Source organism: Patagioenas fasciata, chromosome 6 (assembly GCF_037038585.1).
Source record: "Patagioenas fasciata isolate bPatFas1 chromosome 6, bPatFas1.hap1, whole genome shotgun sequence".
In the NCBI taxonomy this organism is placed as follows: Eukaryota; Metazoa; Chordata; class Aves; order Columbiformes; family Columbidae; genus Patagioenas; species Patagioenas fasciata.
In genome coordinates, this window is record NC_092525.1 from 37054572 (window position 1) to 37077918 (window position 23347).

General features: G+C 39.8%; 1 protein-coding gene across 1 annotated transcript in view; it reads right to left on the bottom strand.

The window, feature by feature from the left end:
• AK5 (adenylate kinase 5) overlaps positions 1 to 23347 on the bottom strand; it is a 92631-nt gene that overhangs the window by 4203 nt on the left and 65081 nt on the right. Inside the window, exons 9-13 of the mRNA XM_065841753.2 lie at positions 20928 to 20970; positions 19781 to 19825; positions 11240 to 11403; positions 10106 to 10222; positions 5983 to 6171 (exon numbers count right to left, since the gene is read on the bottom strand). Of these exons, the coding sequence (XP_065697825.2) occupies positions 5983 to 6171; positions 10106 to 10222; positions 11240 to 11403; positions 19781 to 19825; positions 20928 to 20970 (558 nt within the window). The remainder of the gene's footprint in view (positions 1 to 5982; positions 6172 to 10105; positions 10223 to 11239; positions 11404 to 19780; positions 19826 to 20927; positions 20971 to 23347) is intronic.

A 23347-nucleotide genomic window follows, 5' to 3' on the forward strand; every position in this document is an offset into this window, starting at 1 on the left:
AGAATCATCATCTCCACAGTGCAATGTTGCCCCTTTTGGCATTAAAATCAGCCAATTAAATTGTCTGTCATCAAACCTCCCTTTATTGTAGGTTTGGGGATTTAGAACTCACCAGTTAGAAGCTTCTTATTGAAGGTCAGTCAAGTTCAGCTGTGTTGTCACTAACATTTATATCTGTGTCATTAAAAGGAGTGTTAAAAACCAATCTGAGACCTGGTTCTCAGAGCAATGGATCAACCTATCTGGAGATATCTATCTCATCTAATGGGTCACAAGCCACCAAGGGGGGTGACACGGAAACACTTGTTCCTTTGTTTCCCACCTGCCAGGGTTAGTGATTCTCTGACACCCTTTCAAAAGACAGAAATAAATGACACACCTGCTATCGCTACCACCATTGATTATCCCTTCTCTGAAGGGAAGAGTCCACATCTGCCCCTTCACAGGGAAACTTCCAACAGGCGATCGGCATGAGGAGGCTCAGAAGTAGAAGGATGTGAGAGGGTGGATGGTCACTCATTCTTTTCTAATAGTTATGGAATGTGTTTGTGGTAAGAATTTAGTAACTACTGCATGTGACTTCAACTGATTTTAGAAAGAAATGGTAGAACACCACTGTGAGAAAAGAAGAAAAAAGGAAACTACTTTGTATGCTAAGCTTCCATATCTTGTGATCTGAAATGGTGAAGGTTTTTTGGACATCCTTGAAAATCCTGTGCTCAGAACTGCCTACTTCATTTGTTAATACTCATGCCCCTTTTCCTCAGATGACTCTGACTAGAGAACTTGTATTTAAGGTACCAGCTAGGTGTCCTATGTTAGTAGCTAGGTAGGGTCAGGTTTGTATTGCTCGACTACCAATGTATTGCACTTCTCTATTACTTATTACCCTCCTACATGCTGTCACTCAAAAAAAGGTTTAAAGGATGAGTCAGATAGTAAAAGCTATCAGGTTTTTCTCTCCCTTTCCTCTCAATTGACAGAGTGCCATATATTTAAAAGTATTTACATTTAGCCACACATTGATTAAAATGGGAATGCTGTTACAACCATATTCCTTTGTCTCTTCTGCGCAAGTAACACACACACCGAATTCCAAACGACTGCAGAGGAAGGTAGGTCAGACTTGACATTTTCCGCCTCTACTGTGTTTAGTTGGCTCCTTCCATCCATGCAGAGAATGAGGAAGCTAATTTGACAATGTGGTCTCCAGCACACCTTGATATGGTGTGACAGATCAGCTCCTCCTCCACTGAGTGCTGATCCAGCATCTAATTCCCACAGCAGACCTCCCGCTGCCCTTATGCCCAGGACTGAATTGTACACTTGTGTATTCAATCTGCCTCTTTCAGGACTGAAAACTTTGAGGCTGGATGGGACAAGTTAAACATATACCACTGTTGCCATGTGCTGTTCTCAATCTGTGGAGAACTTTGACCACCCCTAAATACACATAAAATGGCGAAAGAAAAAACACCAATATGCCAAAGCTATTTTCTTTTAAAAAAGTCTATTTTAAAATTATTATTTTCTTCTCTGTGGCACAGCAGGGACTGAGCTCTACAGTTTAACCCTACAAGACATCATCCCATATACAATTAAATACTACTTCGCCTGGAATTATTAGTGGCACTTAGTCATGCATTCCAGTAAGCTGGCTAGAAGAGGTTAATGCTGACTCTCCATGGGGTGGGATTAGACTCTAATAGGTGGGATTTAGACTCTAATACTCCTCTTGGAATCTCAACGTCCACTCCTCTGAATCCTTAAGAAAGTGCATGGCCAGAATCTCAAAGGTCATGAAGCTCCCATGGGCCTTCTGCTGAAAAAAACAGGCCTGAGCAGGAAAAACTCTCCAGAAGGTGGCCACTAAAGATTCTTGTAGACCCTTCTTCTCTGCCTGCCTTCAATAGCTTCTCTTCAGATGCTATGGACATCACAGGCTGATCTGGATCTGCAAACAGCACCTTCAGGTAAGACATCCCTTCCCTTAAGCTACTGGATCCCATCAGCTTTGCCTGAGGAAGAGTCCACCAGCCCCTGGTCTGTAGTTACGTGAAGGGCCATGGATTATTTTTAAAAATCCATGAAAGCTGATGATTTATTTTAAGGGGTCTTCACATCAACTTGTAAAATAACTTTGGTGGCTTTGCCTGAAATGGTTAGGAAACATATGCAGTTCTATTTATGTTTATGACATTACAAATAAAAAACAAAGGCTATTTCAGCCTAGCCCACACACAAATAAAATTGCAGTCAGAAGTATTACTGATAGTTTTTCTGATTTCCACCTGAATTTCCTTTCTTCAGTCAGAGAACATCAGACTGACTGCTAATGTCAGTGCTTAGCAGTCTGGAAAATACGTTGCTATAAATAAGAAACTAACCTCGTGTCCTGGGAATTGCAATCTTCCCCTTCACTCTCCACTTTCTTCAACACATGGAGCTTAAACATTCAGCACTAAAAGAGTTTTAAAACTGTAAATCTAAATCTCTGTTTTCTCTTAGTTTCCCACATAGCTAACAGTTACACGTTTTGTGTGATCTCGTTTTCTTTGTTTCAAAATAGCTCTTGACCGAGTCTTATCTGTTTGTCTTTATTCTTCAGATTGCTCAGCCAAATAATGCACGCATATTAAGATGTGCATTTACAGGATAATAAAACAGACTGGAAAGAACCTCAGCGAGTCATCTAGTCCAGCGTCCTGCTCCGAGCAGGGCTGGCCACTGGCACCATGCCACTCACTCTGCCAGGCTCTGTTCGAGTTGTGTCATTGACCAAGTCAGAATGCATGATTCAACTTTTCGAGTTCACTTACCCAGGAAAATTGCCTAGAAAAATTTCCTAAACAAGCATTCCTTCCAGAAAACAAATCACTTTGTTTCACAGTATTTAATGCATTTCCAAAATGGAATGTTTTCTTTATTGTTTTGGTTTTATTTATTGGTTTGTTTGTTTATTCCAGCACTGTCCACTGCAAAACTGATAGAGGAATATTTGGGTCAGAATAGCTACTGAAGTCAATTACCCTGTGCAAAAAAGTTCTCAGACCTACTTTCCACTTTGACTGCAGGTGTAAACTTTAAAATAGATTCCTGCAACTGTTCAACAACACTTAATTTTTTAAAAAATCGTTTCTCTCACCCACGAACAATTAAACATTAGCATCCTTCTTGTATGAAAATCACACTTGCATCTGGTCCTTGCTGCACGGGTACCCGGGCTGCAGGTTGGACCCAAGACTGGCTGAGGGTGCCAAGGGCAGCCTGGGAGCATTAATTTTAAGTGCCTGCCCCTGCTGAGTATTTTGACAGTGTTGTCTAAATGCTGAGAAATAACCGAATGTGTACTTGTCTACATCACAAGGGCTGGGGGCATCTCCCTACTTCACTGAAATCCATAATGGAATCATATCTTTAATAGCAGATGTGTGTTTTATGAGTTTGGTAAGAAGTGGGCAAGGTAGACATTTCAATGCAGAGTACCTGTGTTCAAGAAAAATAGAACATGTTTTTCAACCTTTAAAGGACATTTTACATGATGATGTTTATGAAGCTGATTTTACAGAGCTTTCATACCTCAACGGTTCCACCCAGAAGATGGAAGTATGTTGAACACCTACATTAATCAGAGGCAAGTACAGACACTGTATGAAAAACACTGTAAGTACTGTTGAAGCAATGCACGAATATTTTCTATCATGCAAACACACTGTGGCAGAATGCAAACCCCCCCTCTCTCCCCCCACCTCCTTCAATATGGAGGGAGTAGGCACATCTCCCTCTCTCTGCTACTTGAGGCTGACGGCTTCTTTTGTTTGGCCCAGAGCACCCTGGCCAGGGCCATTAGGAGAAGGGATTGCCGAGGCGCCAGTGAGCCGCTGGGCGCCTGTCACCGGTGTGGGGGATGTTTGGCGGCTTCAGGGGCGCCCCACACACGGTGTGGGGGTGCAGAGAAGCTTCTAGAATGCCTACAGTCAGGTCTGATCAGCCAATAAAAACGGGACTCTCGTCGAGACTCCGCCCATTGTCGCCGGTCTCTCGGAGCTACGAGCAAGATCCTGCTGCTGAGACCCCGCCTCCCCGGGATGGAGACCCCGCTTGCCTTGCCGCCACGTGCGTAAGTAAAACACTCGCACAATTGCGAGTGTATTATAAATTTACATTCGCGGAATCGCGAGTGTACGCTTTACCTTTATCTCTCTAAGAATAATCCAGAAACCGGATTCAGGCAAGTGTGTACTCCTCTGGGACTCGAGGGTGGTTCCAGCATAGTTTTGGGTGAAGGCACGTGTATGTACTCTGTGGACCGCCTGTTGTACTAGTTGTTACCCCTTAATAATTTTCCTCAACTGATACCCGAACCTATATTTAAGTCACTTTTGGAGTGTTAAAACCCTGTTTCTCACTGGTTTAATAAAAGTTGTTTTGGACCCTGTTGTCCCTTAAATCAGCCTCGGGGTGCCTCCGTGACACACACAGTGTCAGTTCCCCAAAAAACTAATGACACGAGGGCAAATCGCGTACTCAGTTCTGACCCATAGACTGGGCAAGTCCCTTCAGGAGCTAATCAGCTATAAGCTTTTAAGAAAAGATTGTGTGTTTTGCCACTGCATAGATTGCAGTGGAGCAGAAACTTGCAGCAGAAGCATTAAGGAAGGGCACGGAGAGTCCACATCAAGTGAAATAAAGCACACCGTGAATGCACAATCTGTGTGAAAGTATTTAGTGTAGTTTAATTCTCTTTGGGGCTGTCACTTCCCTGATGCTTCAAAAAGGGAAACGCGGTGGTAGGCACAGCTCACTGGAATAAGATCTTAGAGCTACAGAGAACTGTCTTCCTTTGCATCACAATGTGTTGTGGATTGTGTATTGTACTCAATTCTTAATTAGACACATCCTTGCAATTTTGGTAAAGTAGCTCACCGAAGAAAATACAAACAAAACCAGATAATAGTTGTTAAGCTTAAAAAAGAAAAGTAATGGTGGATTTTTGTTTCGCCACTCTACAGTGTTCACCTTCTGTGCATTTATTGTGGGGTCAGCAAAGGATCTACAACAGGACTCTCCCTTTGAGTACCATTTTTCTCAGGACTATTTACTCTGCTCTGAGGTCAGGATATGGGGGAATAAATTAGCTCCATGTTTCTCTTTTCAGGAACTTTGCAGAGGAGAAAGGTTTGCGATGATGTGATTTGAATGTTTGCTACAACCCCTAAGAAAAAAAGGTCCCACAATATTTCCAGAAACTGTTTGTGGATTATTTCCCTTTTAGGACAAGAAGAATCAGTAGGAGCAGATCTTTTTGTAGCTGAGCATAAGGGACAGTTGGCCACGACAGGGCAGAGAAATATATAAAAAGAAATACAAGCGTCCCATGTGAATGAGTTTATAGATGTGCCAGGATATGTATCAGTGAATTGCACTGATGCATTTTTTCTTGTTTCTCTGTAAAGTATTGATTAGAGAATAAAAAGAATGCTTTAAATGTAACATCCTCAGCATGTATAAACTGAGGCAATTCATTGAAATTAATGGAACTGTGTAATTTATTTCAGCAGAAAGATCTTTCTTGTGTGCAGCTGTGTTTTATTTCAGGATATACACTGTCAGTTTTGTAAATATAACCAAAGGGCATTGGATTAACATAATCTTTGATCATAATTCTGAAAGCCCTTATAGAGAAATAAATTCTAATACTTAAAGCAAAGCTTTCCAGGACTAACGTGTAATAAGAGATTCTGTACAGGTGAGGTAGTGATTCAGGGTATGTTCTCAGACTCACAACAAATCTGTCTGTACTGTGGAACTCAGAAATCTGTAGAAGTTGCAAAGAAACAAGGGAAGAGCAAGACAAGAACAAACTGGGAAGTGCAGAAACTAATACAGTTCATAAATGCTGTCATGTCAGTATTTTCTAAATTTCGCTCTTATAATGGAAGTAAAAAGCAACTATTTAATTCAGAAGGTCAAGCAATTTACCTTGCATAACTGTTTCTTCCTTTCGTAGTATGCAATCACAGGTTTTGATGCTTGGTAGTAGCTTTCGATTCCTTCCTTGATGGTTTCGGCGTTATCGGAGCGCTGACTGCTCTGATTCCTCGTCAGGAGGCGACTGCTCATGGTTTCTGCAGAGCAGTCCAGGCAGAACACAAGTTTTGGTTCCCCGATCTACAGACAAAACCAATAAGCATTCAGATCACTGGCATGGTAGATCAGATTTTGTTTAGATAAAGAAATGCTACCGAAAGAGCTATCAAGGACTGTATTAGCAAATTACTCTCATATTTGTCTGTGCAGAAATTATGCTTATTAACAACAACCTCTTATTGCAGCAGCACTTAGAGATCCCAGTATTCGGGCTCAAGAATGTGCTTGACTGGGCTCCACACATACAGAGCAAAAGAGATAGATACAATATGAAAAATTCTGGCTATTGGACTGAAGATGGTCAATTTATTCATTATTTGCACTTGTTGGATAAAAGCTTGATGCAAGCAGCACTGGACTCGTGGAATGCTTGGCATAATTAATTTTCTAGCCTTTGCTTTGTTCAACCTGTGAAATGTATATTTTCATTCAGGGAGTGGTAAACTATAGCTTAAAATTTCAAGAGGCAACAGAAAGAAATATCCAAATTAAAGCCTGCCCACTTGAAATGGAAATGAGTAGCAACAGAGGGGCTCGGGGACATCAAATGCTTCTTATTGGACATACTTCACATCCTGTAAATTACTTTATGTCACACACTGTTTTATGTCCATGTTTGCAGTGTAGCTCTCTATCATTACTACCCACAGCATAAAGGCAGTGATATATTCCTCTGCATTTTCAAATTGGTGAGTAATTTCCAAATTCTGTGAGAAGCCCACCAGTTAGTACTTTTTGCCTAGTGCCAAACTAGTCATAAGGGAGAGTCTGCCCTTTTCTAGAAAGAAAATAAATACGGATTTATTTATCTTTGTTCCCAGGCAGGCCTTGGCAAAAATGGTAAATAATTGTCTCTATCTACATTTGTTAGTAGATATTGCAGTACTTTATGGGTGAAAAAGAACCAGCAAGAAAGAGCAAAGCGTTCCTTATAATAATTTAGGAGAGAGCCAAAAGTTCTGAGCACAAATCCCCAACGTTCTTTTCCCAAGATGCTGAAAAATATGCATATAATTTAGCATAAATCTTGCAACACACTCTGTTATGCACCCTGCTCAGGCACTGCTCTCTCTGACACAAGGTTTTGTCTGAGCAACAACTGCTGGGCTGCATCTAAAGGGTTAAACTTCACTCTATTAAATAAAATAAAGGTGTTACAGGATCAGAGAAAAGCAATGTGATTTTTTTTTGCATGCAGTTATGTATTAAATCCTTCAGTAATGGTCTCAGCTTTTTTCTCATTCCTTTCTTTTCTAGCAGGGATTTGGGGAATAGCTTTTAGGAAAACGTGAGAAGTCTTGAGAAAAGATGACTGTTCTTCACAGTAGTGACCATTAGAAATTCATACTTTTACCATGGCTGCAGCAAAGAAAGTCTGAACGACTGATACATGGAAATGGCCATTGCTACCTTGTTGACAGTCCTTGAAGCAAGAAATATTCTAAAGGTAAATATTCCACGTTAGGCCTTGTGCATTGGACTAGGCACATCTGCATTATGTTGACCTTTCTACTACCTTAATGACATTCTAAGAGGCAGCTGAAGCCAAGGGATAGTGTCACACACTTCAATGACAGGCCTTTATCCACCATTTTTTTCCACAAACACACTCAGAAAACATTAATGCTATTGGCAACATCAGTATTGGATTTTGGGACTAAAAAGGCCAACAAAGCAGTTTCAACCATGCAAGAGATTTAGGTTATTAAGTTTAAAAAGATAGGTTTAATCAATGATTGAAACAAGTGTCCTTTTTGTGTAATTCGACTAGGATAGTGAGAAGTTATTTCCTCTCAGCTCCACATGAGGAATTCCATGGTCTGTTCTAAATCATAACAGAATAAATGAGGATTGATTCCCTTCATCAGTTATATCATCAATTCACAATGAGGATATGAAGGAGTCTACGGACTGGTAGGATCAGTATCTTGTTTGATAGACTGGGTCTCATTTGCTTTTGAAAAACCTATGTTATCCACTTAAAAGCTTCAATGTTGCTATTCTCTGGAATTCAAAACTTTAGAGAAATGTCATTCTTCTCAGTTAGAAACTACAAAAAGTTATAGTAATGCCCCTTTCAGATCTTACAGTAATTTTTGCTATTGTGTTGGGTTTGTTTTTTTTTTTAATTACTGTTTTCCTGACACAATTTAGTTTAAATAATGCATGCTGCGGAGACATCTCCAGGAAGCCAAACAAATCTAATGTATTGGGTCTTTACTCTGTCTTACTGGGTATCTTCCACCTGGTGATTTCGAACTTATAATTTAATACTGTTTACTACTTCTCACGTAGCAGAAAGACCGAGGAGGGAACAGAGACACCTGCTTCTCTAGAATTATGGCTAGGTAAAAGTACAATTATATCATAGAAAGGAATTGGGCAAACTGGCTGGAAAATAAGCTGTTTCTGCTTAGCTAATTCTATTTAGGGCTGTCAAGCTTTTAAGTATAAGCACTGTTCCCGATGTCTTCTAAATAGAACAGCTCTTTGTTAACAATTATGATGCTTTTTACTCATCATGTAGATGTGTAGCATTATTCATTTGCACTTTGCTGCCATTAATTAACAGAGCCTGATGTTCACCTCTTTTCATTCAATTATAGTGTAGGAAGAACTTCTCCTCGCCCTTTAGGAAGAACTGCAAAGCATTATCTCAGTAATGACTCATTTACAAAAACTTCCCAGACTTACTGAGCAGCTCACGGCCAGCCAAGAGAAAACTGAAGTGGATACATGGATACAAGAACAATGACTTTGCACATTCAAAATTATTACTTGGGGTCCTTGTATTTTATTCCCAGTGTCCAAGGCAGCTCAGGACAACAGGATCTTCTGCTGCTACAGTGTCTATGGGAACTGAAAGGGGCTCTGCTTTTGCACTGGGTGCATCAAGACTTGTTTGCCTGGCAATGCCTCAGTGTGGGACACCCTGATCTCCACGTCCTACTTTATAGCACACACCAGTGCTCACAGGACATGACACATATGCCTACCAGAAAAGCAGCACTGCTGAAATAATGCTTCTATACAAAATGAAAGAAATCTCCAATGTCTTTTTAATGGTCTGCGGCATTTTAGTAAAAGAACTGATATATCAACATTTATGTGAATGGCTTCTATAGAAAATCCTATTGCCCATTATTTTGTCCAGCTTCTGATGCCTAAATCTTGCTAAGGCTTTTGTGGTAATCAACTAAATAAAATAGCTAAAGGCTCAGGGAGAAAACAGATGATTCATTAAAGTTTTACTGCCTTTCAAACCTGCATAGGACATTTGTGGAGTGTAATACGATAGAATATATACTTAACTATTTCTCCTACTTCACTGTTTCTCCGGAACCCTGGCAAATTCATTCACAGGGCTTATACACAGTATTTTCTGCAGACTGAGAAATGTACAGCTGAGACTTCCCAGTGGGCACATACTGAGGAAATTGGTAACTCTGAACTGCCACGCAGTCACTTGCAAAAAGCTCTTTTCATGGCTATGCCACAGAAAAATTTCTTCTGTGTTTTGCTGTTTCAAAGTGGCAGGAAGCTTTAGCCAGCTCAATGGTAAGAGATGCTAACTGTGAAGATACATGCGTACATGAACCCACATCAAATAGTGGTGGATGAGATTTTCATAAGAAGTAAAGCAGCCATCCACCTGAATTAGGAAACTGATTCTAAAAATGGTACTTTCCACTAGATCTGAATTGTTCCCGATTTATATTAAATTTGAGCAAAATCAGCCTTTACTTATCCTGGCATTACAGCCTGTGTGAGGGTGATAGCTGGAGCTGCTATAGTGATGGGGTGCCAAAGTTTCAGTGATCAGCAGCACAAGGCTGCTGGATTGGCTCTTTACAAGTCCCCGTTGCAATCAACTAAAGATGACGACTCGAGCAGCATCAGAAGTACGGTCTTATCTTAACAGGAGTTATTAAAAGCATTATGATTGCATGGTCACCTTGTTTTCAAACTCTTCTGCTTCTTTCAGCTCCCGGGGAAACCCATCGATCAGAAATCCTCTTGTGTCCCCTAACTTGGAAACCATGGCTTCCTTCATTAGCTCTATGACAATACCCTGCATTGGAAAGAAAGGGAGTTAATTGATTAATTAATAAGAAAGATTGACTTTAGTTCTATACCCTTGAGAACTGCCTTGTTTAGCTAAAGTCAGGTCTTGTGAATGCAGGTATTTTTCTTGTTCTTCAGGTAGCAGGGTACCCTACTTTTTCTCCTCCCAGGACCAGCTATGCTACACTAGTCTTGCAACCCACCCAAGAGTTCCCAAAGTGTCCTATAGACGGCTGGGAACATTTCAGAGTTTCAAAATCAACGTTAATATCTGTGAAACTCTGGAGTACTGCTGCAGCATTTCCCAATCTGATTCCATTTTGCTATGTCATTATGTCATTTATACAATTATATTACATGGGAAGTGATAAGAGACCTAATTTGACCAAACACACTGAAGAGCAAAGCAATCAAAATCAAGCCTCGGAATAGCTTTTAGTTTCCCCTGAGCAGCGCTTCGCTGTATCTTTCATTAACAAACACATCCTACAATCTAGCTGCACTTGCTGAAGGACCTACCAAGAGCTGGGGCTGTGGACCTGCCATGCAAGAGTCAAGTCCAGCTGAGGACAACACATTCTGTCTTCATAGTCTCCATTAAACTGCAGTCCACCTGCGCTGGGATGTCAGCCAGCCCTGCAGGGAAGCGCTGCAGGTACTGTGAATTAGAATAGCTGCCAGGAGGAGCAGCACTGAATCTGAAATGTGGAGCTATAAAATGGACATAAAGTTTATGTTTCCTGTACTTATTCTTACACTTTGCAATGCACAGCGCAGCATGTGTCTCACTGTATTTCAGAACTGATTTATTGCCTATGGGAGTCTGAAACGTAAAGACCTACTTGGCATAGAAAAGGGAAAGGAGTGCAGATCTGGCAATGAGGAAATTTCTCCGTCAAGTTGCAGATTAATTTTACTTAAATAGGAATCATCAGCTCTAGTCTCTTAATTGCACCCTTGTAGATAATCTACCTACTTCTGCCTTTGTTTAACCACAATGACCCAAAATAAAATTGTTGCTTACGCCAGGCACAGGTTCACCACATTCCATGATGTCTTTGACCAATTTACTTCTCTCTGACAATGATGATAACTCATTTTGGAGAAGGTCACCAGCGGACAGGTGAGTAAATCCGTATTTCTTGGCTAACTGTTCACATTGGCTACCTTTGCCAGAGCCAGGGCCACCTTTGTGAGGGAAAAATATCTACAATTAGAAAAGAATAAATATCTGCCTTTTCTCAAACTATAGCAACGAAGAAAACGGGAGGAAATTGACAAGACTGCCTATATTGCATTTTTCTTTTTGCAAGGACACTATATACAGTAGAATAAGTCATAGACTTCCCTTCTGACAGACTGCGCTGCTGACTCAAAAATGTGTAACAAAGTCAAAGGAGTCACAGCAATGTGAAATCTCTTGCAGAAAAGAAACTGTTTCTAAAACATTATTACCATGTAAAGGAAAAAAGATGAACCAGCCAGCCAGCAAGAAGGGTGTTTGACTCAGTATGTTCAGCTTGATAGCTGCAACAAATATCAGCAAATGAAGGTTCGCTGCATCCTTGTGAGGAAAATACTTTGCCGCCATTATGGAATGGAAAGAGAGAAAGAGATGGTGAAACCTGCCTCTGTCTATGGGATGCACACGGGCGTTCAATAACTACACCCTTTTGCACTGTGGTAAATGTGAGAGCAAAATTTCACTGTGCTTGTGCCTTTTTCCTTTGAGCTGGAAAGCTCTCATGTGCTGGCATGTCTGCTGATAACTGAGAGCCAGGCACTGAAGCTGCCAAACACTGGCAAAGGCTCGGTGCTGCTGCTCCTGGGGCTGTGGCACTGGTTTGCTCTGCATGGCTGCTGCAGGGAGGTATGCGACCCAAGTGCTCAGCAACGAAGGGCATGTGGAGACCTGGCCTGGCCACCACCTGCTGTTCTATATCCACAACCATGCTCGGTCAGGAACTGGAAAACCACCTCTGAACCAAGCCCAGAGCCAAACACCTGGAGGGGTGCAGGGCAGTCCCAGCCAACACAGGCTCATGCTGCCCATTTCCTGTCAGAAATGGCACCTTAGCTCTCCCTGCTTCCTTTGGTAGGAGAGCTGCTGTTACCTCAAGAGTTCCAAAACTCTGCCTCTCTTTGATGCCTCTATGGCAAGCACCTTTTTCCTGAGGCCATCTCAGGGGCTCCGGAGACCTCCTCACTCTGCAGGCGCTGGCATTGCCCTGTTCCACCTCCTCCATGAACATGGCTGCCTGTCCTTCCTTGCTCTGTGGGCTGGCCCTGTGAAATGCCAAACGTGTCCTCAGCCACCCCAGCTGGAGAGACGGACAGTCCACAGAAACTGCTGGAAGGTACTTCTTGGAGATGCTGCTCCTGTGACCTGCGGAGCTGAGGTGAGTGTCCCGTGGGGGCTGAGCTGGGTGGGGAGGGCTGGGGGGCCATGTTGGGCCTGGGGGAGGCCGGGAAAGCCAATTTCCTTCATGACAATATTGGGATTTGGGGAGAAATTTCAAGGTGTGTGGCAGCGTTTTTACAATCTTTGATGGATCTGTTCAGATCTACTGCAGTAGGAGATAATTACACCCTTGTAGGGAGACGGTATTCAAAAATCAAAAGAAGAGGAAAGGCCAAGAGAAAAAAAAACCACACACTTTTCAATAGTTTTTTAAGCATGTGGCTTGTGTACTTATCAGCTGTTCAGACTTGCAAATACGACTACAGAGCTCTGTTATGTGGATTTAAGATGCTAGAAAATACGTGATTTTCCTTTTTGTTTATCTGTGCATAAATAAATAATAGGAATAACGTGGTCACAGCAGAGTGAATCTGGCACTATCTCCTCCTGACCTGAACTTTTTTCTGACTTCTGCATTACATGTAAGCAATAATTGCTCCAAGTATATGACTTTCAGAGACATTACAGTACTGTAGCTGAGAAAAAAAACTGGGTCATAAGGCAATAGCATCAAGTGAATGGTTTTGTCTCCTGTAACCTGGTGTCTTTTACTTCAGCTTCACGAAGAAATTATCAGTCCGTGGTGTGAGAATCACACTTATGCTACAGTTTTAGGCAGAAATATCATTGTCACGGTCTCATTTTCTTGGCAATGTGGCTTGCACGTTGTTTTTCTATTGCTTTAATAAGGAAACCATTATTCTCTTGTAAAAGCACAGACTGAAACAAGGAATAACTAGGAGTGGCTACAGAAAAATAGATGCAGAGAGTTTATAGGCAAATTATCTGTAAAGAGATCATTAAATATCTGTAGCGGCAATTAATTTTATTTCTGGTCTGTTTTGGTTTTTTAGACTAGTAAGTTTGTGTGTGCATGTGCTTGTTTACACATCCTGTCTGCTGGCCTTGAATACACTAGCAGTGCAGTAATTTAATCCGGTTTTTGGTGTATACACACAGCATCAGAAAAAAACAGCTATATAGATTACTTCATTATGTTTCTTGTATAACTCTTTATCTTCTGAATGTAGAGCTGAAACAGAAATTTCGTAATGTCCCTTCATATACTAAATGAACTAGATCCCTTTTTCAAAATAACAATACAAAGACTTCTTTTGGTTTTTAGCTAGCAGGTAAACATTCAGAAAACTTGATGTGTTTCTATAATACCTTTATCTATTAGTATTTTAAGAGAGAATTGCTGTCAGAATGACACAATATGCAGGGCATACGCTACAAAGAGAATTACTGTGCTTCCAAAACATTAATGAAAATTGACCATGTTTATTTTCAGTAGAAGAGTTCTAATAAAGCTGAGATTAAAATGTCGAGCTCTTTAAAGAGAAAAAGACAAAATTAGATAAGTTATGTGCTGAAAATGGTAATTTTTATGGCCAATGCTATTAATTTAGTATCATTTGATGAGTAGCAAAGCATCCTACTGTTTGACAAATGTATATGACCCACTTTACAAAGTCTTATCAACAAATGAGACTGCAGTTCTTGCTTGGCCTGATCTGAGAAGGGGCTGGAAGCCCCCGGGAAATTCAACATTGAGGGCTGAACACATACTCAGAATTTACAACAGTATTAATCTACGTGCCTGAAATTCAAGTATTAGTTAATGTCTTGCCTCTCTCTGAAGGCCAGTGTTTAATGTGACTGAAAAAAAAGCTATTTAGGATGGAAAGCACACAAAAGTGCATTTCCTTACTCCTTAGATACTTTCTTCCTGCTCAGTGTATATACTCATGGGACTGCTACGGAAGCACCTTTAACAGCAAATTAACCCTGCAGTCATGAGGCTTATTATCAATTTGTAGTGTTGCAAAAACTGTATTTCATTCTTTTAGAGGATCTCTTTATTAAATCTATGCCTCTCTCTAAAAAGATGAGAAAAATTTAATAATTTAGTTGAAGAAAGTTTATAAGGAACAACAGCTGCATATTAAATATAACAAAAGCTAGCCCAAAGATATTTTCAGTTAAGAAGCCTTCACTGCAACTTGTTATGCTGTTTTTCAAACAGAAAAAAACTTGAGGCATTGAAAAAGTTAGTGATGTTTTGCAATGGCTCAGTGCTTAGGAGGAGGAGAATATGTCCCCACTTTTGTTGTGAAGGCGTAAGATTCTTTGTGAACGCTGTCATTTTTTCTGTATGCTGTCATCTTTGACTCCGCCTGAGTATATTTTGGAAAGAAATGGTGTTAACCAGCGACAGGCTGATTTGCAGTAACTTCTTATTCGGATTAATCATGTTGTCTTCCAGTCTTCATATGACATGAAGATAAAGAATTAAGGTCTAGAAAATGGCCAGAGGAATTATGAGTGTGCTGTGACCTGTGGGAGAATGTAGAACAATGACCAGCAGTTCTTCAATGTTAGCATGCTTTTGTATTACACTACTTTTGCTAAGAGCAGTACATCTTGCTTTAAAGCTCATTCATTAACTTAATAAAAAGTTGCAGATTCAGAAATTCAGCACATTGTATCAGTCATCGAGATTATTCTTGGAACTTGAATCCTTTGTCTGTCCCTTTGTGCTCTCTGATACAAATAGTAAGCGTGTAGCTGGGACCAGTGTACTAGAGAGAGCATAGAAATTGAATGCAGTTCTGCTTATTGCTTTTCTGTAGACAAGGCTAGATTAAAAGGTCTGTGCACTCCCTTAGCATGGTTTTCCCTTTCGTTATGTTGATTCAGCTGCCTGTGAAACTGTGTAAGGGGATTTTGTGGTAAACAACCTTCTGGCAGCAGTGCTGACTTAGGTGGTCACCTTTCCCCATCTAATAATTGCATTCAGAAATGCTTCACAGAGAGCACTTCAAGGGGAGAAAAGGAGCGGTCTCAGTGGCAGGGAGAAGTGACAACTGCCCAAGCAGCATTTGTGAATGTTTAACTGCAGCCTGCCTTAGATCAGTGAAAGATCTCAGCTTAAGAAATCAAGTCTTTCACACCTGCTCTCCCTCCTGCCCCAATTCCCTCCAGTCTGTGACAGAGGACAAGCCTGGGCACCTGATGCCAATGTGCTGGTCTGGTCTAGAGCACCGCAGCACAAGCAGATGAATTAATGATGCCAGAGGGAGCCGGGGCTGCTGCTGGGAGCCAGCAGGGACGGGAACCAGCAGTGTGAGCAGTTCATGAACTGGCCTTGCTGCCAGAAATATTAATAAAGCAGAAGTGTCATACAGACAGACTGCCATGTCTCCATTTTAAACTTGCTAAATCTTACGGATTTATCACACACCAAAATACTACGAACATTTACATAAAATACCAGCAGCAGGATTTACAAGAGAGTCCCAGCATTCATTTTAAAATGTTTCAATCACTAGACGTTATTTTCATGAGCGTCATTGCTGTATCATGGAAAACGCTTGCAGGGGAAACCCAGCTGCCTCAGAAGTCACAACTGAAATCAAAATAACCTCAGTCAAGTAAGTAATCCTTAAATTCAAGCTATGATTTTTGGAGGACTCGATCAGTTTGGCAATTCTATCTATGCTACTTGGATTATTTATACAAATAAAAATCAGCCTTATCTTCAGAATATGGCATTTGAAGACTTCTCAGTAGCACCTCATCTGTTGTTCACATATTTGTCTGAGTGAAACCATATAGGAATGACACTGTTATGTACAAACAATAACAAAAATCCTTCAACTTTTGTTTTGTTTTTCTCTCTGAAAGATGATTTTATTCACAAACCAACATGTTGGCAGACTGATGTGATGTCCTGGGGCATCACTGAGTTTTCATCCCTCTTAAAATGTGTAGTTAATTTCATAGGAAACCAGAGAAAGCAGCTTTCATCAGCTTCTACAGTTAGCGCTTGGACTGACTGGGCTTTTAATTAATTAGCACCGCTAATCCTATGCCTGGCTGATTGTACAAGGAACTGCAACACAAGTACTGTGGAATAATTTAGGTCAGAAGGGACTTGATCTGGTAAAAGCCCCTACTCAAAGCAGGGCTAAATGCAAAGTTAGATCGAGTTATTCAAGATCTGACATACTGTGGACAGAGTTTTGGGGTTTGTGATGGTTTTTTTTGTTTTGTATGCACAAGCAGCTAATGAGCTAATGTGTGCAGCTGATAATGTTTCACCTGTGAAGTAGGTGGTGATCCTACCTTCAGAGTGTCAGATGAAAAGCTGGTCCTACTTACATTGGGTTTAAACCATTACCAGCTTTGGTCCATCAGAAGGAATATGACCTGCATTCTGCAGAAAAAATCAGTTACGCTATGTTTTAAGCATGAAATTTAGGAGTAAATGAGGAATTTCTCTTTAAACCAAAGTGCAGAAAGATTCCTGGAAACTTTCTGCTTGGGTTTCAGCCTCAACCAAAGCTAAACGTGGCTTTGGTTTATGAAACTCCTGTGAAGGACAGGGAGGGATAATGCTCCCAGTAACTTGTTATGTATGACAGTTTTCTGGATGTGATATAGAGTATCGCATTGGCTAAGGATGATAAAATCAAACACTGTCCATTGCGGTTGAGATTTTACTTTTCATGTTGGTCTGATGAAAAAGGTTTGATTTTGGCTGTTGGTTGTTTGGGATTTTTTTGTTTGTTTGTTTTTGTGGTGGATTTAAAAAACTTTTTAGTCACTGGCAATAATTGCATGTTTCAAATATTAGTGCATCCCCCAAATTTATCTTTCCATCTGTTTAACTTTTTATATTTCTCTTGAATGTTATTTACAGGCCAAATTTAACTAGGTTTTGCCTCTTTTATTACCCTGTTATGTCTCATATTTTTTACTTGCTGATTCTATACCTTTGCTGTGCTGTCTGGATAAAACTTTGACGTTGTGGCTTAATTAATCTGAGTTAACTAATACTCCAATTCATTCCTACATTAGCTCTAATGTAAATCTTTGCTAATTAGATTTTTTTTTTCTTTCCCTTTTTGGACAATATTCAAAAGAAATTAGCGGGGGATGGAATTGTCTGCTTTTTTTCCCTTTGTCTTATAAATTGTGTCTCGATTTGTCAGCTATGGCAGATGGTGTTATGTATTTCAATTACTTTGTAAACTACTTCAGATGCACATCTTTAGGACTCTAGTTTTAAAACATCTTTATAAGCATCTCATTATTTCATCAAGAATACATCTATGTAATGAGTAAACATGACTGAGATTGAGACAGTTTTTCCTGTTCAAGTATCAACAGCAGGATGTTCCAACCCATCTATTCTGCTTATTGTCAAGGTACCTGGGGCTGAACATTTCTAGCACTGTCTACTGCAATGGAGAAGTTTGTCTCTGGGAAATACCATTTAAGTTTACTACCTAGATGGGGTCAACCCAATATTTCGCAGCCAACTGTGAAGATGTCACGGTGGTCGACAAAACAAACCAACCAACCCCCCCCCAAACAAACGAACAAAACCCCAACCAACCAAACAAAAAAACCACACACCGCAGAAAAAATATACCCTACTCTTCACATCAAACTTCAAGAAGCTGTTTCAGGGATGGAAAGATGGGGGCGTGGGGATGGTGGTATTTTGGAAAAAAGTATAAATCATTCTACATAATTTGTTGGCAAGCAAACCATGTTTGGACTTGTTCAAACTTTTCATTGTAAGATTTTCCACAAAGAAAACTCAGACTCGATGAAGCAGAATTTTCCTCTGTTTCTAGAAAGCATTTACTAGAAAGTCTGAGTTTAATTTAAGAGCAGGATTAAATAGGGAAAGGGTGAGATTTCAGTTTTAAGCTGGAAGACGGCTAGTAAATGGCCTATAAAAATTATAACTGAAAATCAAAAACGCTCTTTGAAAAAGCAGTTGAGATAAATGAAAAATATGCCTCTACCATGGATAATTTTAGAGGGAAAATTCCTTGAGTGTCTTCATGTCTTAAAAAAATCTGTGTTTGTTCAAACACAAACATAATTTTCCAATAAGATATGTGAGGCAGACAGAAGGAAGATTTCTCACTGTAGGAAGATGTACTTCAGTAAGCATGGAATCAGAGTTTGCTTAAAGACTGAACATTAAGAGTAATGCATCTTTTCCTTAAGAAAAGTCTCCAATGAACACTTAATTAACCTAATTTTCCTTTTTCAAACACATAATATCCACCACGGGTTTTCAATAAATTGAGGTAGCTTGTATTTGGTCTAAGATAGGGTGAGACAAAAGGACAACACATAAACATCCTGTCTTCTCACAGAATTCTTTAGGTTGAAAGGAACTTCTTGGGATGATCTAGGGTCAGCTAGAGATGTTTTTTCAGGACTGTGTATAGCTGGGTTTTGAACATCTCTATGGATGGAGACTCTACAGTCTCTCTGAGCAACCAGGTCAGTGTTTGACCACCCTCACAGTAAAAAAAAAACTAGAAAATGTCTTGTGTTCGGATGGAATTGAATGTATTTTAAATTGTGCCCCTTTTCCCTTGTCCTGTCACTGGACACTACTGGGAAGATTCTGGCTCCCTCATCTTCATTCTCCTCCCAAGCTGAAATTTGTTAATCTTCTGGTCATAATTTATTTTAAAAGGCTGGTCAAAGTTCAGGCTATTTACATTAGTCACATTTATATAAATAATGGGCATTAACATGGTGCTTTTCCTCTCTGGACTTCCACAAAGCAAATATGAAATAAATCTTGAACCTGCAGAGCCTCAGTGCATGCTGAGCATTATGCACGGTCACTAGCCTATTGACTTTTAACAGCACGTCGAGCACATGTAGAACTGAAATCTGTATTCACAAAAGTTGTTCCACAAATGAAGAGGTGAAGAGACCTCATTTTTTCACCTGTACCTTAAAATCCAGTCTAGTAACAGTTTAACTAATGCTTGTGAGGGGGCTTTGCTTTTGGAGATCACACAGCACTGCTGGAGCTGTGCAAGGCCCAAGGTCGTTTTGAGTGTGTTCACACTTACCCATACCTCCTGCTCTAAGCTTTACACAACTGTTGTCACTCAAGTTAATTTAATTACATGAAATTCAATTCTAACTCCCTTTCAAAAGACTAAAACACCATGCAAATACCTTAACCAAACTGTTCTGCTAAGCTTAAAAAACCCCATATAATTATTATCAAAACTAAATAACATGGGGATTTTCAAATGTAGCACTACTTACCGACTACAAAAATGATGTTTGATTTCCTCAGATCTTCTGAAAAGTCTGAAATGAAAAATTTCTTTAGTTGGCAAGAGCTACTAACTTTAATCTCAGCTCCTTTCCACACTGAATTGTGTAACGCTCATGCAAGCTGATCTGATTTCACTAGATTTACTTTCTGCTATAGTGCTCTGCATTCCAAAAGGAGCTATTATCCACAAACCTACTTATCTCCCAGTTTTGCAGTTCTCACTGCAGATGTGATAAAAATATTTTACCTGAAAAATTAGACCTTGCACATAGACATCAGTTCTTTAAAAGGGAAAAAGGAAAAAAAGGAAGGCAGAATCATCTTGATGTAATAATGTGCTTCCTGAGCCAGTGCATTTTTCTCTGAACATGTTATTACATTATAGTTGTTATAGGAGTTTGTCCACATCCTATTCAGATCTTATATTTGGTGCCCTACATCTGAGATGCAGGCTTAAATACTCCTGAGCCTCAAGTCCAGCCAAATAATAATAATTTGTACTGAAATACCTGTATTACTGAATTAACACCAAAAGTACTGTATGTACTATAGCTTTGCTTTTTACTGAAATGATATTTAAAAAAACCCAACAACCAGTTCCTTTTATTGAGTCCCAGTCATTAGCCTGATTATGCCAATACAGAAGGTGATCTTGCACCATCTGAGCTGCTGGAATTGTATTTTCTCTTTGACTTAATCACTTACAAGAAATATTAGTATACCACATACAACTTTGTTTTTTATTATGTGGCATGTACATCTCTTATTACATAATATAATTAGCCATAAAATGTTTTGATTAATCTTTTCATTCTTCTTAAACTCTTAGCAGCTCATATTTTCCAACAAGCTTTTCGTCACTGCTGATTTCTGAAAACACCTGTAAGATCTGATGCTGATTAACCATAATATTTTCTAATAATTTTGAATCCACTAGCCTAAAGAGTGTAAAAATTACTTTTACAAGCTTTAATTTGCATTCAAAGAGAATTCACATGATCAAATCCTTTGAGACATAGCTTTCACAATATAAATAACCTGAATTCGCTTAATCTTCTAAGTAGCTGTTTAAATACAAGGGGAAATCAAAGGTTTCAAAATTAAATGGCAAATGACATTGAAAAAGAAACTCACCTCCTGTGCTCTCATAACCAGAAAAACTTGACAGATCCTCCTCCTGTTAATTAAGGAATTGACAAAATGAAATAGATATTCTGCATAGTTTGCACTCCTTCTTATATCTACTTATATGTGTATCTTAAGATCTTCTCCATATTCTAACCTCTCAGTTTTAATCCATGTTGAGATGGAGTCAAGAATGTCACAGAAACGCTGTTAGTGCTGTTCCAGTTGGTAGAACACGAGCATGGAGAACCCAGGACAACTTGAAATGATTAACTGTCCCATATTGTTTTTGTGAGAAACAGCTTTGTCGGTGTCCAACCACACAGTTCCAGCATGATATATAAGCAACCAGTGTGCATGTTCAATTGCTTCCAAAGTAAATACAGTGTGGCAAGCTGTTAGTAGTGGAAGGGCAATACTGGAGTAAGTTCTAGAAGTGAGTATAAAGAAGGACATATTCTTTGGTTTAAAACAACTTGAATGTGTTTACCTTTAGAACACAACACAGCAGAGGCTGCTGAACCACAAAAACACATTACACCAGGAAAATGGGGAACTTGGCAAGGACTTTTTTTCCTGATACTTGGCCATTTAGAATTATTTTGTCACATACTGTATAGTACAACCAATAGGGAATTACAGATACTGCCCAGCAACAATGTCAGAGTGGAAATTCTTTGATGTTCTTATAAACCAGAATTAAATATGTGCTGGACGCAGTCTAGGTTATGTAGTGTCGATGGACTCACAGCATCTGTGCTTTAGTCTATTAAATACCAATAATCGCATTGACAGTAACACGCTTGTATTACACCATCAGTGTGCAATATCGGTGTGGAATACATTGTGCCAGTCCTCTCAAAAATCACACGGGGCTATGGAGCTGTAGTTTCTTACAGTTCTGCTTCAGTACGCTGTCAGAAATAGCCACTGTGAGAAATGTGTACAGCTGTATGAATAGATGAAGTGAAACGAACAGCACAGTGAATAGAATGGGTGAACTGCTGCGGTCACGGTAATTTGCAGGCTCTTGTACCACCCTTGCAGGTTTCTCCTTGTGTTCCCATTACCACTGAAACACAAGTACTCTTCATTATGCTGAAGTATCATTACGTTGGCTACACAGAACATTTTAATGATTGAGTCACAGTAACTCTTGGTCTATCACACTGCAGCAGAACTGCCATCTTTAAAAAAATATAATAAAAAGGCGAAAAAGCAGAGGGGAGCAAAATTAAAAAAGCAGCTAGATCCACTAAGTTTGCAGGAGAGCATTTCAGGGGAAAAAACCCACCAGAACCACCAAAGCAAAGCAAAACACGACAACACATTTTCAAATAAGAGAATTCCAGTGACAGTATTAACCTCAGGTGCTTTTTCTTTGATGTAATAACACAATAAAAAGTTTGACCCTGCAAAGAATATATTACGTATCAAAGGCCTAGTTTTAGATTCAGGTGCTTATTATGCCTTTGAAGGTTGCTGGATCAAAATCATTTTAGGCGTGTAGTTTAAAGGTTTTTTTAAATCAAGATCACAGTCACAAGTTTACAATGAAACAAAAGAGGCATGGCTTCTTTCAAGTGCTTTGTTCTCCCCTGCAATTGCAGAATGAAATTGCCTCTGTAACCTGGTGGACTGATCAGAGCAGCAGCTGATAAGGAAAGTCAGTTTAAGTCAGCAACTGCTCTAACTTTTTAAAGCTGGAATACGTAAAAACTAGAGACTGAACTGAAGCTAAATAAGCTATTACATCAGCTGCTTTCATTTGACCAACCATATCTGCTTTAGTAGAATGGCAGGTTAACTAACCAACACACCATGTTCACATAAGGAACAAGTGCTATGAAAAGCCATTAAAGAAAATCGTAATTACAACTCAAAAGCAGGTGTGACCGTGCCGTTGATCAGAACCCAGAACTTCAGAACAATGAATTCTGTCTATATCTGTAACTGCTCATTTTTCACGTGCATGAATATTGTTTTCAAAACATATTGTTTTGTTTTGGTTTTTCTTCCAAAGGGCTTGTTTCATAATTCTGTAAGACAAGTTGGCACACAGCTTGATGTGAGTGGGACCACCAGCCCTGCTGAACTTCCATGACAAAATAAGCTTCCCCGTATTTCAGAAAATAAGGTGTTCCATAAAAACATTGTATGGAACAGTATTGAACAGCACCCAGCTGGGGTAGAAAGAGGTCCTGAAAGCCTGGTCTCTAGGGTTGCTGTAAGGAAAGTCAGGAGGAACAAATTAAAACAGTTGGACTATAATAAATTTGGTTTTGATGACAAGTATTCCTACACAGCTTTCACTATTCTATACCTAAATTCAACTTTGAACCATTTCAACTTCACTCATTTCTTCCCACTCAAAAGTGCAACCAGTTTTTCTGCTGATCTGGGTGAGGAGCCAGATGTACTGTTTGGCT